The following is a 17,287-nucleotide window of genomic DNA, read 5'->3' as shown; positions in this document are numbered from 1 at the left end:
TTGTTGGTATCCACATGCGGTCGGTTCTGCTATAGATAGAGCATGTCACTAGTTTAGATAGCTTCACCGTTGTATGCACATGGCCATGCAGGTGACGATAGCGGAGTAGGCTCGAGGCGCTAACGACGTGTTCAATAGAGCATCAAGACATGGCGATGAGGATAAGCTACGAGATTCTTGTTTTAGGTCTGATGGGCGTGATGGAAGCCTTGTATTGAGGATGAAAAGCTAAAGCCGGGTTAATCCAAGGCGGGAGCGGGAGCGGGAGCAGGAGCGGGACAGTGCCTGATGAATGCGCCGGAAGCCTTCTTGCATGTAGTCGGCTGGGTGCGCAAAGCTAATGCGGAACATGCCCAGCGCCTCGCTGTCGAAGTTGCCGCCCCATGCCAGATAGACCTTTTGCCTGTACAGTGCTTCTCTTAGCTTGTCCGCTACAGCGCTGTCGTCCATGTCGGAGTGGCGCGGGTTGCGGCGGCGATATGCCTGGCCCAGGTCGGCCCAGACGAAGAGGGCGGCGTGGGTGCTGGTGGCGAAGGGGATGGCGTGCTGGCGGAGGAGGCTAGCGGCCAGTGTGTATGCGGCTTGCAGGCGTTGGCGGCTCTCGTGCAGATAGGCCGTGGTGAAGGCGTGGTCCTCGAGCATCTGCGCAACGACATGGTCGGTGAGGGAGGACGGGTACGAGTAGACGCCGGCGGCAGCCACGGCAGCGCGCAGGCCGGGGTTGGCAGGCGACACGAGACAGCCTAGCCGCCATCCGTTGGCGCCAAAGTCCTTGGAGATGCCCCAGACGACGTGCACGCGGGCGGCGTCAATAACGCCATGGAGCGGCAGCGACAGCACCGACGTGAAGCGGGGCTCGCGCCAGACGGAGAGTGCGTAGACCTCGTCGCTGACGAGATGCAGCCCATGCTTTGCGCACAGCGCGGCCAGGGCGCACAGCACCTCGCGTGAATAGCAGCGGCCGAGGGGGTTGTGTGGCGAGCACAACAGTAGGCCACGGACAACAAGGCCGGACGCCTGGGCGCGCACCAGCGCCTCCTCGTAGCACCCAACTGCCGTGCGACTGAACGGGTCCGTTGCCCCAAACGTGACGGCCACGGTGCGCACGCCCGGGCGCAGGCCCAGCGTTGCCTCGCCATAGTACGGCCGGCCCAGCAGGAAGACGTCGCCTGCATCTGCGAGCGCCCAGGCGACATGCTCGAGCGCACTAGACACGCCGTTAGTCACCACAATCTGGCCCGCCTCCAGCCGCCGCGCCGTCTGCAGCTGCGCGCTCAGGAAGCTGGCCAGGGCTGCCCGCAGCCGTGCGCTGCCCACCGGCCCGTCGTCGTACGTCGCGTTGCTGCCCGCCATCTGCACGTGTTCCACGACGTACTGCTCAAGCTCCGCTCGCATTAGATTGTTTTCCGCCACGCCCAGGTTCACATGTCCGCCGGCGTTGTCGTCTCTGTGCCATGCGTCTTTGATGACATCCCACATCTCGTTGAACGTGGTCCCCGCGGCTAGGCTCTGAGCTCTCTGAGACAACATGGCGCCTAGTCAGCGTCTTCGTCGCAGGCACAGCACCTGTTCGTTCGGGCGGCGAGTCGACGATGTTGGCGGAGCCTGCGATGGCTGGATAGTGGCAGAATCCCAAGTCTGCGTCGCTTGCATCGCCCACGGCCACGCGTGCACACACGGCTTAAATACCCAGACCAGACGCCTTCTGCTGCACCACACCACAAGTCTATGCAGCAGACCCGCTTGTCCTTCTCATACATGCTGCCATCCGTCAGAACGGACTGCAACGAGCGTCTGTGCTAGCACCCTGCAGTTGTACATGGCAAGGTGCAATGTGCAAGCCAATCTACACCACAGCACTCTTAGCATGCCGAGCCCAGTCGGATATATGCACTAGACGTTCAAATTCGCCGCTCGTCTCACACATGGCGCGAAAGACGCTGTGAGGGTTACGGAGCAATATCCAAGGCGCGCCCTGTTCGATGATAGCACCCCGATCTAGGACGACGATACGATCGTGGTCTGCAACGGTAGCAAGGCGGTGCGCTACTGTCACAACGGTAGCATCGAGGCTGCTTAACACTGCTTGTATCTGCGTGTCGCTAGCATGGTCGATAGAAGCCGTCGCCTCGTCGACCATGAGGATGCGGCTGCGCCGTAAGACAGCCCGTGCTAGGCACAGCAGCTGTCGCTGTCCCTGCGAAAAATTGCCTCCAGCGTCAATGACACGAGTTCCTGCATGCAATGCGCCTTCAGCCGCGCCCGACAGCTGCACGTGATCAAGTACTGCTTCTACTTCTGCATCCGTGTGTTCGTCCAGAGGATCCAAATTGGACCGGATGGTGCCCGCGAATAGGCTGGGGTCCTGGGGTACTATAGTAATGGATTTACGGAGGCGTTGCAACGTAACTTGACTGATATCCACGTCATCTATTAGAATTTCGCCCTCTACGGCTTCCAAGGCCCGGAACATGGCAAGGCCTAGAGTGCTCTTGCCAGCCCCCGTACGCCCTACGATGCCAACCCGCTCCCCACGGTCAGCGCGAAAACTGATATCGCGAAGGCACATGTCTAGGTCTGGTCGGTAGCGCGTTGAGAAACGTCTAAACTCAACCACTCCGTGCGAGGGCCAGGTAGCGTCGGGGTGGCACTGCGCCGTGTCTGGATCCGCCTCTTGCTCCGCGCTCATCGTGTCAGAAATGCGTTGGACAGAGTTCATGTTCTGCTCGAACATAGCGTACATGCGTACAATCCAGATGAGATAATTCGAGAAGCTCATGGCATACGTCAGTGAGACAGCCGCCAAGCCGGGGCTGATGTTGTTGCTCAGCAAAACGAAGACGCTGGTCAGGACAAATAAGAGGTTTCCGAGTAACTCGGTGCGGAGAGCTAGCCAGCGATTGGAAGCCCAAAGATGGAAGAAGGGCCGCGACTGCGTATCGATGCGTTCTGCGTTACTGTCGATGAACAACTGCTCTTTGTTGTAGGCACGGATCGTGACGAGTCCGGTGAGCACCTCACCGAATTGCTGGAACAACGGACTCCGGCCTCTAGCTTCGTGGTCCTTGAGCTCTCGGGACGAGCGTAGGTAAAATCTGGCTATGACCAGATAGATGCAAAGGATAAGACAGGCCACTATCAGAAGCTGCGGCGTGGTCCATGCTATGACCACTATGGAAACAATCGTGTCGAGGATGAGGCTGACAATGTGCATCATGACAGATGTCATTTGTTGATCAATGATCTCCATGTCCTTGCTGAAGCGGTTCATGAGCTGTCCAAGGGCAGTTGTATCGAAGAAGCGGAATGTTGCCTTGGTGGTGACTTCGAGCAACCTGGTGTGCAATTTTCGTGACGCCGTTAGCGAACCAAAAGCCGCCCAAGCCTCTCGCAGCATCATAAAGGTGATGGTTGCGAGACTGATTATGCCGAGGATGAGAATATGGTACAAAGGGTCGATCGAAGAACTAGAGGTATCTGTCGGCAGCAATTGGCTCTGTACTATGAGGTTGTGCTGAGTCTTGGACCCAGAGACACCAAATCGGCTGTGGGAAGTGAGATGCAGCATAATGTGTGCCCGGAGAGTCGATCGTGTGCCCGCATCAGGGGCATCACCGCCCAAGATGGACTCGTTAGACCATCGTCCCATCCACAGGGTGGACGCCACACCAGCCATCTTCCCTCCCGCAAACAGAAGGATCAGAATCAGCCAGAATGGCCAAGCTCCTGTGGCAACCAAGTAGAGCTTACCGGCCGACCACTCCACGACGCCTGCATCCTCGGCGTCCGCACTGTCTGGGTATGTAAGCATTGTATCTACAGGTTGTATGTCGGTGTCGTGACTCCCGTTTGGAGAGGTCAGTCGGGATTCCCAAGCCGCCAATGGCGTCTGGAGTGAACTGGACGCCTGCTCCATCTTCGTCATCTCATATTCCAATGCTTCATGGACAGCCCGAGGGAACACGTCCGCATTCAAGACCTGGCGGGGGGAGCCATGGGCGATGACGCAACCTTTGTCCAAAGCGACCACATAGTCAGCTGCCGGCACGCACAGTGCCGTATTATGTGTGACGAGAACGCATGTACGACCCTGACGGGGCAGATGTCGGATGCAGTTTTCAAAGATGAATTTGGCAGTATGTGGGTCCAGCGCACTGAGACAGTCGTCCAAGAGTACCGTGCGCGAATGCGAGTAGATCGCTCGAGCAAGGGAGATGCGCTGCTTCTGTCCGCCGGAAAGCGTGACACCGTTTTCACCAGTGACCGTGGCATCACCGGCGCTCATGCAATGCAAGTCGCGCTCGAGGGCGCACATCTCGATGACATGGTGGTATCGTTTTGCATCGTAAGAAGTTGAGAACAAAATGTTCTCCCGGATGGTTCCGTGGAATATCCAGGGTGTCTGTGCGACATAGGCGCGGCTCCGGATGTCAGGAAGTGACAAATTCCCCTTCGTTAATCGCATCTCACCCAGTAAAGCTAATAGTAAAGAGCTTTTGCCTGCACCTGTCGGACCCACGATGACATTAAGCTTTGCTGTGTGGAAGCAGAGGTTCACGTCGTGCAGTTCAAAGGCTGTGGGTGCATCCAACGCGGTTTCTTCACACCCAGCCCAACTGAGGTGAGCATGATGGAAGCCCAACATAGGATTGTCCGTGTTGCATTCAAAGGTCGTGCTGAAAGGCGGCAAGACAAGCTCTCCATCCTGGATAAACACTTCGATGCGTCTCAGAGATACGCCTGCCTCAATAACCTGGGCTAACACAAATCCCACATTGCCCAAAGGAACGCATAGGAGCGTGAACATAGATACGGTGGCAAAGGCTAAGGAGGGGTGCAAAGCCTTACCCTCTAATGTTGTGTAGCAGAAGAGAGATAGCAGTGTCATGAGGGCAGGAACAGCGTACCAGGTGGTGTCGAATGCCGCCCACAACAAGAAGCGTTTTCGCAACCCATTCAGCTCCACTCTTCGCGCATCGTTCACTATTTTGCTGAAGTGATTTTCGAGAGCGAAGAATTTTACAGTGCGAATGCTCCGGAAAAGGTCATTAGATGCATGGATTCGTCGATCCGTCGATGCCATCATCTTTTCTTGGTTGCGTACCAAGCCTTTGCTGACCGCGATGTTCATTGGGATCGTGACAAGCATAATGGCGAGACCTGACAATGCGCTCCAACCTAGAATGCGATATAACATCGCGATGGTGATGATAATCTGCACAGGCGCTTGAATGGTAAGGAGATGCAAATTCGACATGGCATCGCCAATTTTGTAGCTGTCGATAGACATCAAGTTGATAGTGTTTCCGGTACCTGATTCATCAGCCTCTGAGCCGGTCTTTCCATCTTCTGAGCCAGAAAGGCCAGCGGTAGGCTCGTCGATGGGTAGGGCGATGGCGCCTTCTTCCGCCCCTAGCGTCGAGCGGACCCATGTTCTCAGCCTTCCCAGCATAGTTTGGTTGATCTTTGTATTTGAGACGTTGCGTGGCGCTACGTGCACAAGCTTTTGGCGCAGCGTTAAGCGGAATACCTCACTAATCAGCAAAGCGCGCACCCGAAGGCACAGTTTGTGACCTTGCCAAAGCGCCTGTCCGTCTGCAACTGACTTGATCAGATCGACCAAAGGGAAAAGTAGGACAAGAAGCCATATCATATGTGGTTGGTAGCGTCCGGGTTGTTCGAGAGATTGTAGGACCAGGTTCAGGAGCAGAGCAGGCGCCACGGTGAGGATACCCGCAACTAATGCCCATGTACCCTGCAAAATTAATACAGTCTTGAAAAGGGAGGCCAATCTCCACGATAAGGTAGCGTCTTTCCTGATTTGCCGATAAGATGCTAGGATATTCTGCGCCTTGTCTGCTTGGTCGAAGTGCCGCAGCATGTCGATACCGATGCCCTGGGTGTATCCCTTCAGCAAGATTGGGTCCATCCAGGAGAAGGTGAGACGCGAAAAGGCTGAGGCTCGTTGTTCGAGCGATGTCGGTACCGCCATGTCTTGAGTTCCTGTAGACATAAGAATGCCTACCAGTATCGTCTTGAGACCGAGGTCAAGCAGCAATGTACAGGAGGCTAGGCTGAATCCGCCATCCAGCAGCTCAGAGCGCAAACTAATCGCCGCTGAGAGCCACTGAGTGAGATAAATGGTGCCAGAATGCGCCCATGGTCGGCGTTGCTGCCACATCCCTTTTTCCAGGAGTAGAGGTACGATAACAAGTAGAGCGGCGTAGGACGAGCATACAACCGCCGTTGCTGCTTGCGAAAGGCTGAATCTGCCAGAGATTGCTTGTAGGAATGAACTGAGATTAACGCTGAGCAGACCGCCAAGCACAAGCAGCTCGCACAGGATAGCGCCACTTAAGTGGACTACGGGTTTCCCAACGGAGATGGGTTGCGTGCCAGGCCATCTACAGCACCCACACGCTTCGCAATTTACATCAGCTTCGTCCGATGAGACACTGGCAGCTTCTGGCTGTGGTCGATGCTGGGCCTCGTCGCATTTAGTCCGGCGCGTATCCGCACGAATGCTGATCAGCAGACTGATGGCGGAGGCCAGGGTGATGAAACTTGGAAGGAGCAAATTGATGCAACTTTACATGTAAGCACAAGAGCAATCGAATTCGTAGCGAGACCAAGTCATCAAAAACTTACTTCTCTCGAAAGCACTTGGTAAAGTCGTCTCCTCGCCAAATTGGCGATACACAAAACGTATGACCACCTATCGCATCTGCAGCTGATGACGGGTGCATTGCGGAGAGGCTGGGTCGATGAAATTGCCTAGTACTAGCTAACAACGTATTGCTAGAGGCTCGAGGACGGAAACAGCAAAGGAAAGGAGACTGAATATATCGCTGAAAGAAATGGGGAAGTAATGGACACGCCCCTAATCGTGTATTGCGGGCGGCAGAAGGGGTTGGAATATGGAATAGAACAAACCTCCTTTATGAAAGTAGCATTTTCCAAAGATTCAACTAGACTAGTGATTGAGACTTTGGCAGCCAACCAGCTTCTGTGGCGACCACGCGCCGGCGAGGCTATTGCTTTTCCCGGCCCATTGATCTTTTCCTCGTTGCACGATTGGGAAAAGACAAGGGGAAAAGACTAGTGCTGCCGTCATTCAGGGTACCACTGTAACAGTAATCGACCAATGCGGTGGCGTACGAGGGCAATGGAGCACGGTTTTCTAGAACAAGACAGGGCTGCATAAACAATATGAGAAGAAACTCTCTTAAAAAGCACACATGTAGCCAAGGCCCGGACTAAATTTCTAGTGACCGCGGTCAATGGAGCGGATCAGTAGTTAGAAAAAGTGAGAAGAAATAAAACCTCTAGAAGTGTATACTACAAGAATCACATAACATGCAGGTATCATAGAACTAATATTAGCAAGTAGTATAGCTGCGCTTGTCATACTAGCTAGAACTCTACTATGTACTAAAACTTTAGTTAGAGTTCTTAAGGGTAGTTTTCTGTAGCAAGTTTTACACCAGAATATGTCACTAACTAGTCGCTTTTGCAACAACTGAGGGCAAAGCGTACAGTGGCATAGTGACGGCACAATAGCTTATATCAGGGTTTAGAAGTTGCTTGTGTGTATTATGATAAGAATTAGAATCTTTCAGTTCCGCAAACCATGTATGCTGTCCCGTCTGGCGAGGGTATAGTGATATGATAGAACGCCGTAACTAAAAGAATAACAAGTAATCGGAGCCTGCGCATAGCGTCCCTGCACACTCGCACTCGCCTAACACCGAGCCTAAACGGCTAAGCCAGAAAAAGAGAAAGACGTAGCCAAGCGTGAAATCGGAGCCGGCTGATGCAACGGACGTTGTACTATTGCGCCAGAACCTTGTCTACAGCAGCACCAGCCAGTAGCTGAACGTCTTGTATGCTGCCCTTGACGTCGATGATCTCCACGTCCTTCAGTTGCTTGCACTCTGTCTCATCGGGCTCCTCTAGCGCAGCGAACTGGCTCTCAACCATGGCGTCCTTCATGTAGTGGCCTTGTCTGGCGCGGACGCGGGCGAGGAGGGTCTCCATGTCAGAGCGGAGGTAGACGAAGTGTACGTTGGCGTTTGGGTCCTCGTCGTAGAGGCGGGCTGTGCGGATGACGTCGCGGTACTTCTTCTTGAGCGCACTGCAGGTAACAACGACGCCCTTGGCTCCGTTCTTCAGTGCGGTGATGGCCTGGTCTCGTAGAAGGATGAGCCAGTCCCAGCGGTCTTCGTCGTTGAGAGGGATGCCGGCGGCCATCTTGTCGATGTTTGCTTTTGGGTGGAACTGCAAAGACGTCAGTACGCATTAGATAGATCACAGGGAACTGGCTAACCTCGTCGCCCTCGATGTAGTCAAATCCATATCGGTCCGAGAGGTGCTTTGCAACAGTGCTCTTGCCGCACCCTGCTGGACCGGTGACGATGAGGATGTGGTGGTGGGTTGAAATAGTCATTTTGGCGGTCTCGGTCTCGTTCATGACAGCCATGGACTTGGATGGCGAGCCTGTATTGGAAGCCGGTGGTGTAGGTGGTGATGCATATTGTATGGGCTTTGGCTGCGATAGATCGACGGTTTGCATCATGGTGGTACAGAGTTTGAAGTTTGAGTCAAACTGTTGTGGAAATGAGTGTTTGTAGTACGTGAGGCTCTTGTATGACGCTAATGCTTGAGTTGGGCTCCCGAAAACAAAGGGACGAGTGTCGAGTAGGGTTAATATAGTATATTGCGATGTGGTCGGGACCAAATACAAGTGTATGCAGACTGTAAGCAATCAACGGCGCCCCGATTCGCGCTGGGGCGTGGTGCGTTTTAAGGCGTGGGACCTTGGAATACTGGTCTGGAAATTTCTCCCGCAAGCCATGACGGCAACGGCAAGGGTGAAATGCGATGGAGCTTGTCGTTATTCTGGGAGCCAAGCCACGATGGCACGCTCCGAAAAGCAAACAGCGAATGGCGAGCAAGGACGTGTAGCTAGTCTCAGTAACAGGCCCAGCCGGCTGTAACAGCCGCGAAGCCGGGGCTGGAGAGAGAGAACTTCGGCGTTTGAAAGTGGACCTGTCGCGTGTGGGATGACGAGTAGCGCATCAGTCTCCCCGCATGAGGACCCCAGTCCTTCTCAGGTACTTATGCATCCCGCATGCCGGTGACCACGACATGCCAGCGCAGACTTGAGTTCTGAACGCCAGGCAACTGCAGGGCGCTCTGCTGAGTAGATTGCGATTCGACTGAGTTTCTGCCTGGAAGCAATAGACTTCAGCTCACCGCTTTGACTCGCGGTACGAAGCTGTTTGATAATGGCGCGTGGGGGTTAGGCGAGGAATCTGAAAGTGCATCGGGCCGGTGAGGATCGAGGCTGCGAACAGTCTTTGAGTTGCGATTAGTCGATTAGTCTTTGGGGCGGCATCCGGCAGATGCTCCGGATAGTCCAGACGGGTGAGAACGTTTGAGCCAGACGTGCAGGCAGACCCGATCAGTCACGACGCCGCGATATTGCAGCTGCTCGTGTGCAGCTCACCGCCAAACGAGTGCATATTTGCTGTTTCGTCTGCAGGTGCCTATCTCCGCAGGCTCGGGAGGGGCATGTGGAGGACCATCTGACCCGACGAGAGCAGCAGTCAGACGTGACGTGGACCCAGTGAAGAGTAAAACAAGGATACCTGGGGGTGAATATGACGAGGTGGTGTTGGTGAGGGATCGGGGAAGGCGGGGCAGAATGCGCTCACGTGACGGGCTCAACGGGGACAAGCGTCATCAGCTGTTGCCATGGATCTGGGGCGCAGCTCTCCACACCACGGCCATCCAGTCGAGCGCCGCCGACCACCGACGCGACGAGTGCTTCTGATACCGCTTCCGAACACGCGCCAATCCACCGGCAGTTCTCTGGCCCGGCATGTCGTACTTCTTCTCCACCCCGGTCGACATCGACATCGTGCTCGAGGACCTCGACGACCGCTCCGCCGTCGATGTCAAGCTCGACAAGAACCGCAAAGAGAAGGTACCGCTGTACCTGGATGGCGAATCAGTCAAGGGCCAGGTCACCGTAAGGCCCAAGGATGGCAAGCGCCTGGAGCATACCGGCATCAAGGTGCAATTCATTGGCACCATTGGTAGGCATCCGTCGTCCCGAAGCTTCACCATAGCTACATCTCAGCGCGCAGTGCTGACATAATGCGCCAGAGATGTTCTTCGACCGCGGGAACCACTACGAGTTCCTCTCCCTCGGCCAGGAGCTAGCAGCCCCTGGCGAGCTCCAGCACCCGCAGACGTTCGACTTCAACTTCAAGAACGTCGAGAAGCAATACGAATCCTACAATGGCATCAACGTCAAGCTGCGCTACTTTGTGCGCGTCACCGTGTCGCGGAGAATGGCAGACGTAGTCAGAGAGAAGGACCTCTGGGTCTACTCCTACCGGATACCGCCCGAGACCAACAGCTCCATTAAGATGGACGTCGGTATCGAAGACTGCCTGCACATTGAGTTCGAGTACTCGAAATCGAAATACCACCTGAAGGACGTGATTGTGGGCAGGATATACTTCTTGCTGGTACGGTTAAAGATCAAGCACATGGAGTTGTCCATCATAAGAAGAGAGACAACGGGGGCTGCTCCCAACCAGTACAACGAGAGCGAGACCCTGGTGCGCTTCGAGATCATGGACGGCTCACCGTCGCGAGGTAAGCACCATGACTCTTTTGCGACAGGCATTACTGACGACGTCAAGGTGAAACAATCCCCATCAGGTTGTTCCTCGGAGGATTCGACCTGACACCCACCTTCCGCGAAGTCAACAAGAAGTACTCCACCCGATACTACCTGAGTCTAGTACTCATCGACGAAGGTATGGCATGCCCACATCTCTACGCGACTGTGACTGACCTGTATCCAGACGCCCGTCGATACTTTAAGCAATCCGAGATCGTGCTATTCCGACAAGCACCGGAAGGGCTGACGTTGGCCCAGGAGCAGAACAAGCTGATGGCAGTGTCGTGAGGACGTAGATAGAAGCCACTGCATAGATACTTGGAAGCTGTTGAGCGTGGGGTATGGGATCTGCCAAAGGCTGCCCATCGACCCACCATGCGAATGTTCGGACCTCGGGATCGGGCTCAACATTGTACTATCACACCGCGGCGGCGGGAGCTTACGTAGACACTGGGGCGTTCTTCAGTGCATGGATGGTGCATGTGTAGATACAGCAATGCAGTCCTCCAGGGACGGCAATGTCGCAGGGAAATCATCGGGCAAACGTAGAAATCTTGGCCGAGTCTCCACATTACGATGCAATAGTGCGTCTTCACCTGCATGATCGTGGTGCACCATCGGCTCTGGTCCCGAACTCTCTGTCAGAGAAGTGTGGCTTGTGTGATTGTCTAGGTAGGGCATGAGTCGGCATCGCCACTGCCGGTTGTTGCGGCCTCTCGAGCGTTGTTGTGCCTATTGGTTGAGGGTGTTCTTGAGGCTCTCGGATGATCTGCACCTAAACATTCCCTATGCGGTTCCTGCATCAATTCCTCTTACACTTTCCGAGGAGACTTCTGATGACTCTTCCGCTCACAAGACACCACAATGTCAATCTGTCGCTCCGATTATGTCGACGACAAAGGCTTCAGCTCCGCGGACCGCGCATGCGACCCACAGTAAAGATGCCGATGCTCAGCAATCTCACGATCCGCACGACGCCACACTTTGCCGCAACCCTGAGGATCGCGATGGATCCCTTCTTATCAGGGCAAACCCACTAAAGCTGAGTTCCCGAAACGGTACGCACCCACTCAACATGAAAACCCGTCCAAATGATTGGAATGTGTGATTCCGCGTCACCAAGAGTCGCTCCGAAATAATGGGGACGTGGGCTTACTAGGCAAAAGCTTCCCTGCAAATGACGTTTTGCATGGAATTCTTCACTTTCCCATGGCTTAATCGCGGGACTACTTTTTCACCATGTTGTACACTTGGCACCTCCCACGCCCCTGTTTTACTCCCACGTCCAGTACATATCAGATATAAGGTCGTCAGGGTCTGCTTGCCTTGCGACGTAGGAAGAAACGAGCATACAACATGTCGCAACAACAGCCGAACAAAGCTGACAACAGTAAGTTACCGAACAAGCTCAATTTTTTTCTTTCGAAAAGCCAGAAGAGCTTCATTCTCATTGGTATCAAGAAATTACATGTACTGATATTCTACAGGGCAGCAGTCAGATTACTTTACATCCCAAAGACCTGCAGCAACGCCTGAGCCACGACAGCAACCCACGGCAACACGCATGCCATCGGGTTTGGCACAAAGTCGTTCCAATGCACCAAGTATAGGAAGACTTGACACTGCTCGCTTGGAGTCACGACCCGAGAATGAGCGCGCCAACACTACTGCAACCGGTATGACCCAAATGGGTACCATCAGAAATACGCCCACTGCTCGAAAGAGCCGGGCGACCCGCGAGAATGTCAGGCAAGAGCCGCCACGACGACCCGAGAAGAAGCAACAGCAGACTGTAGACGTGGAGAATGACTACTTCTCATTGAATCCTTGGTACAATGAGCAAAAGTCAAAGCCAGTCTTCGGCTTGGGCGCGCCTTTGCCACGCACTGTACGTAAGGGCATGTGGTGGGGAAGAGGCGACCTGCGCAAGTCTCTGTACCGGGTCGATGAAGGGGATGCAGATGGTATTGCTCGACAAGATGGCTTGGGCTTCCATGATGGCAAAGGTAAGTCTTCACATACTCCGTGGACGTGACTCCTCTCAAAAGTAACAACACTAATCAGAACGCGAACAGATTTGGAAGAAGATTCAGAGGACTCTCAGGAAACGCTAGACGGCGTTGGTCGCCCACACCAACGACGCGACCCCTCGCATTTCCAGACAACAGTCGACGGCCGCAACGTCAACATGAAACGCGTGCCAACCAGTGAAGCTGACCAGGTGCTTGGCCGCAACCAAGGACCGAACGCTCGCAGCCATGAACATCATGAGGGCCAGGAACGTGCGCCCGTCAACGAGCACGGCCTGGAGTTTTCAGATGGACGTGGGCAGCAGCAGCACTTTGGTTTACAAGACGGTCTTCCGCCGCTCCAGGAACACGATACGAATATGTCTTCGCAGACTAAACAGGAAGAGAAAGAGATCCAGCAACGGGAGCATGAGGCAGAACGCGAGTTCTACAACCAATACCGCAACCCAATCGCTAGGCTGCGAGCCAAGTACCCACAGGCACCTGCCGAGTTCCTCGCCGTACGTATGATTACCTATCCTGACAGGAACTTTCCTAACACCGTGCAGACGTTCGTATACCTCCTTATTGGACTTTGTGTCAATCTGTCGGTCGCCACATCTCAAGAAGGCACCGGCAGCTTCGAGACCCAAGCCTGGGGATGGGGCTTCGCAGTCATGATCGGCATCTACCTCGGCGGCGGTGTCAGTGGTTCGCATCTCAGTCCGACAATCTCAATCTCGCTATCCGTCTACCGTGGTTTCCCCTGGAAGATGGCAATCGTCTACATCTTCATGCAGTTGCTGGCGGGACTTTGTGCCGGCGCTGTAGCTTACGCGTAAGTCAAACCTTCTGCCGATCAAAATGCTCCAGTTGCTAACTTCGTGATAGCCTTTACGCAGATGCTATTCATGCAGTAGACCCCGGTCTCACCCTGGAGATGACCGGCAAGGCTCTCTTCCCTCAAGGACCCATTTACTCGACTGCGACTGGCTTCTTCAACGACTTCGTCTACATGGCCATCTTCGTCTGCGTCATCTTCGCCCTAGGAGACGACCAGAACTCGCCTCCAGGCCAGGGTATGACAGCCTTCGTCGTCGGTCTTACAGGCTTCGTCACCATGATCGGGCTTGGCTACAACACCGGTCTGGGTATCTCACCCGCGCGCGATCTTGGTCCAAGACTTATCGGGTTGTGGGTTGGATACGATTCGGCCTTTGAGAACGGGTACTGGGCGTATGGCTCTTGGGGCGCATCTATTGCTGGCGCGTTGTGTGGTGGCTTGATGTACGATCTGTGTATCTTCGTGGGTGGAGAGTCGCCTGTTAACTACAGGTGGCCGCAGCCGGGAGATATCAAGTGGAAGGCTAAGGAGAAGAAGGATAAGGCGAAGGATAGGATTCAGCAGGTGGCATAAATCTTCGCAAGTAATGTTAATAGTTGAAAGAAAACAGTTCGATGCATTTACTCGGTAGATGCCTGGTGAAGATGTAGTTGCGTCGGTTGATGTGCGAGGAAGCTTGTGCGGCTCCGGGAATAAGACGACCGGAAACAGAGCCGCTGCGCGTCATGCCCAACCACCGATCCGCAACTTCTTCATTGGATATCTCACGATCATGACCTCTGGGGAGAAGGTGATATCCTATCGGAAGCTACGCCGACGGATAATCGCACGCTGAGCGCAAACTTATCGCTAGCGATGAGCTTTGTGATGCTTTTCGTGTCTCATCTGCCGCATACCTTTCATCATCGTCACCACATCAGCCACCATGCCATGACAGCAACAACCAAGAACACATGACAAGAGCACTCTGCAAAAACAAGAAGAATCACTGAAAGATGTCTACATCTCCAAACACCGACGACACAACCCCGTCGTCAAAGCCAGAAATGCTCCACCAAGAACAAAAACAACCAGACCGCAAAATCGGCATACGCTTACGCTTAAAACACTTCACATTCGCCTGGTTCCTCTCAACAATGAGCACAGGCGGCCTCGCCCTCGCCATAGCAGAAACACCGCATCAATTCCCCGGTACGCTCTCCCTCCCATTCACCACGAATCTCCCATCGCTCCTACCAAAACTAACACCCACCACCCAGGCCTCCACCAAATCGGCCTAACCCTCTTCCTCCTCAACATCACTCTCTTCCTCTTCCTCCTTACCCTAACAACCCTCCGCCTCCTCTACCACCGCACCCACTTCCTCCTATCCTTCCTTTACCCCCAAGAATCCTTTTTCCTCGGCTCCTTCTACCTCTCCCTCAGCGTCATCCTCGCCGGCATCCAAACCTACGGCATCACGCACGGCCCCGCTTACCCCTGGCTTATCGACGCAGTTTACGTGTTGTATTGGATCTACGCTGCGGTTTCCCTCGCGAACTCGGTGTTCCAGTATTGGGTGGTGATTCAGTGGGGGAAAGTACGGCCTGTGCCGCCGCTGCCGAGTCTTTTCCTAGCGGGGTATTCGGCGATGTTGACGGGGACCGTGGCGAGTTTGGTGGCGGGGAGTCAGACGGATGAGAGGGCGGTGAAGGTCATTGTGTCTGGGGTTGCGTATCAGGGGTTTGGGTGGTGTATTAGTCTCGTGGCTATTGTGGGGTTTGTGAGGAATCTGCTGGATAATGGGTTTCCGCCAGCAGCGTTACGGCCTGCGTTGTTTATACCGGTGGGGAGCGGGGCGTATACGATTGTTGCGTTGATCGGTCTTGCAAATGCGGTTCCGGGGAGGATGGAGGGGGGCTACTTTGCGAAGCATCCTGCTGCGCCGGAGATTCTCCGCGTTTTGGCGCTTTTCACGGGGATCTTTTTATACGTCTTCAGTTTCTGGTTGTTTGCAATTGCGTTTCTAGGGAACGTTGGGGTAGTGGGTAGGATGCCGTTCAGTTTGACATGGTGGGCTTTCATCTTTCCGAATGTGGGGTTTACGCTTAGTACGAGTGTGTTGGGAAGGGAGTTGGAGAGCGAGGCTATACTTTGGGTGGCGAGCGTGATGACGGTTCTGCTAGTGGCGATCTGGCTGATGACGGTTGTGGGATGTGTGAGGGCTGTGTGGAAGAAGCAGATTGTTTGGCCGGGGAGGGATGAAGATAGGAATCGTTGAGTGCGGATTTCACCACGTAGGTATTCATATCTGGCTTCGCAATACTAGGGCACATGGGTTACTAGTCGTGAGCACAATTCGAAACGCGAACATGTTTGAGTTCTAATGTCATCTCTAAACTACCTTCCCAAGCCTCGGCAATGAATCCGAACGCTGTGGAAGCGATTGCCGCGTCGACTCCAATTCTCTCTCGACGGTAATGCCAACTCCCTTCCCTCCCCCAGCCATAGGCCTCAACTCCGTCTCACTGCCCCACTCATTACTTCCCTTCCTATCCTGTTCACTACTCGGCAACCCCAACGTAGTGTTACGACTCCACCTATGCATACTATACACACGCCGAGATCTGCTTTGTGCTCCCGATGAAGCGGGTTGTGCAGAACCATATACCGGTGGCTTCGAAGGACCCGGTTGTGTCCGCCCCATCTTGCCATTAAGCAAGTACCTGAACGCCGGCAGTGTAGCAACGATAACAGATACAGACGACTCGATGTGACTCCACATGCTGAGTAGCACGGGCCCATCAGCAAGGGTCGTCGGATCAGGGTTCGAAGTCGCCTTTGTAACTTGTGCGAGTCGTGCGAACGCGAAGGCGATGATGATGGTGCCGAGAGAGAAGATAACTGCCAGGCCGAACTTTTGTTGGGGCGAGACTTGTAGTTTGCGCAAGAGGTTCAGAGGGAGGAGCATGATGAGGGCGTCGGCAATGACGTCTGCGCTCGTTGCGAACTTGATGGATGCGTCGGCTCGGATGAGGTCTTCGGGGTCGCTGCATCCGGCTGTGTGGGTTAGAAGGGTTTGCGGAGAAGGATGGGGGTGGGGTACTGACTTGTGCTCCAGTACTTGGATAGTGGTCGGCAGGTTAGGAAGTTGGAGGCGATGCATGCGAGATAGAAGAGTAGGACTAGGATGAAGGACGCCCACCATGCACGCATGAATACTGGCAGTCCGATCACCAGCCGTCTGAAGAAGAAAAGAATGGAGAACTTGGCTAAAGTGCCATATCAGTAAGATAGTCCTGCTCACCATTTTAGCAAGCCAACTCACCAGCCCACAATGTAGTCCAAAACAACAGCATCTGGCTGAACATGAACTTGAGCGAAGTACGTGTTCTCTCGACAAATTCGTCCGGCGGTAGTGGCAACGGTGTAAGTGGATCCAATATAGCCGCTTTCGAGTATTCCTGCGCAAGAAGGAACTGTGGTAGTAGACATGTGATGACTGCGGAGAGGGCAGTCAAGGAGAACAAGCCGAAGAAGACGAAGTAGTCGTCTGCGAAGAGTCGGTGTTGAGACTTCCATCGCAGAAAGCCCCTGAGGATTGTGCAGAGGAGCGATACACCCCACAGGGTCCATATTAATTGCTGTCTAGAAGTCAGAGCTGTGAAGTGTGATGTTGCGGTTGTTGTTCGACTTACCATCAGATCGGTGTAACTGAGCGCCATCGTGATACTGACTCAGTATCACCACAGTAGGCAA

General features: G+C 54.2%; 7 protein-coding genes across 7 annotated transcripts; 3 read left to right on the top strand and 4 right to left on the bottom strand.

Moving 5' to 3' along the window:
- Nucleotides 1-228: 228 nt before the first annotated feature.
- On the bottom strand, nucleotides 229-1,530 carry J4E86_011553 (uncharacterized protein; the record flags this gene model as incomplete). Its single annotated transcript, XM_051452044.1, has 1 exon — nucleotides 229-1,530. The coding sequence occupies one exon, from the start codon at nucleotides 1,528-1,530 to the stop codon at nucleotides 229-231; it is 1,302 nt and encodes a 433-aa protein (XP_051296840.1).
- A 316-nt stretch (nucleotides 1,531-1,846) lies between these two features.
- On the bottom strand, nucleotides 1,847-5,992 carry J4E86_011552 (uncharacterized protein; the record flags this gene model as incomplete). Its single annotated transcript, XM_051452043.1, has 1 exon — nucleotides 1,847-5,992. One exon carries the CDS (start codon nucleotides 5,990-5,992, stop codon nucleotides 1,847-1,849), a length of 4,146 nt encoding a protein of 1,381 aa, XP_051296839.1.
- Nucleotides 5,993-7,830: 1,838 nt separating this feature from the next.
- Nucleotides 7,831-8,575, bottom strand: J4E86_011551 (uncharacterized protein; the record flags this gene model as incomplete). The annotated part of the gene is made up of 2 exons (XM_051452042.1): nucleotides 7,831-8,277; nucleotides 8,327-8,575. The coding sequence occupies 2 exons, from the start codon at nucleotides 8,573-8,575 to the stop codon at nucleotides 7,831-7,833; spliced, it is 696 nt and encodes a 231-aa protein (XP_051296838.1).
- A 1,308-nt stretch (nucleotides 8,576-9,883) lies between these two features.
- Nucleotides 9,884-10,984, top strand: VPS26 (Vacuolar protein sorting-associated protein 26; the record flags this gene model as incomplete). The annotated part of the gene is made up of 4 exons (XM_051452041.1): nucleotides 9,884-10,100; nucleotides 10,171-10,668; nucleotides 10,716-10,832; nucleotides 10,881-10,984. 4 exons carry the CDS (start codon nucleotides 9,884-9,886, stop codon nucleotides 10,982-10,984), a joined length of 936 nt encoding a protein of 311 aa, XP_051296837.1.
- Nucleotides 10,985-12,052: 1,068 nt separating this feature from the next.
- Nucleotides 12,053-14,122, top strand: J4E86_011549 (uncharacterized protein; the record flags this gene model as incomplete). Its single annotated transcript, XM_051452040.1, has 5 exons — nucleotides 12,053-12,086; nucleotides 12,223-12,702; nucleotides 12,772-13,226; nucleotides 13,275-13,543; nucleotides 13,597-14,122. 5 exons carry the CDS (start codon nucleotides 12,053-12,055, stop codon nucleotides 14,120-14,122), a joined length of 1,764 nt encoding a protein of 587 aa, XP_051296836.1.
- Nucleotides 14,123-14,544: 422 nt separating this feature from the next.
- On the top strand, nucleotides 14,545-15,229 carry J4E86_011548 (uncharacterized protein; the record flags this gene model as incomplete). Its single annotated transcript, XM_051452039.1, has 3 exons — nucleotides 14,545-14,740; nucleotides 14,809-15,128; nucleotides 15,155-15,229. The coding sequence occupies 3 exons, from the start codon at nucleotides 14,545-14,547 to the stop codon at nucleotides 15,227-15,229; spliced, it is 591 nt and encodes a 196-aa protein (XP_051296835.1).
- Nucleotides 15,230-16,116: 887 nt separating this feature from the next.
- J4E86_011547 (uncharacterized protein) lies at nucleotides 16,117-17,253 on the bottom strand (the record flags this gene model as incomplete). The annotated part of the gene is made up of 5 exons (XM_051452038.1): nucleotides 16,117-16,128; nucleotides 16,200-16,588; nucleotides 16,639-16,800; nucleotides 16,857-17,172; nucleotides 17,227-17,253. 5 exons carry the CDS (start codon nucleotides 17,251-17,253, stop codon nucleotides 16,117-16,119), a joined length of 906 nt encoding a protein of 301 aa, XP_051296834.1.
- Nucleotides 17,254-17,287: the final 34 nt, after the last annotated feature.

Source organism: Alternaria arbusti, assembly GCF_024043155.1.
Source record: "Alternaria arbusti strain BMP 1465 chromosome Unknown scaffold_36, whole genome shotgun sequence".
NCBI classification, from domain to species: domain Eukaryota; kingdom Fungi; phylum Ascomycota; class Dothideomycetes; order Pleosporales; family Pleosporaceae; genus Alternaria; species Alternaria arbusti.
The sequence above is the reverse complement of the archived record's forward strand: the minus strand, read 5'-3'. Positions and strand labels throughout refer to the sequence as shown.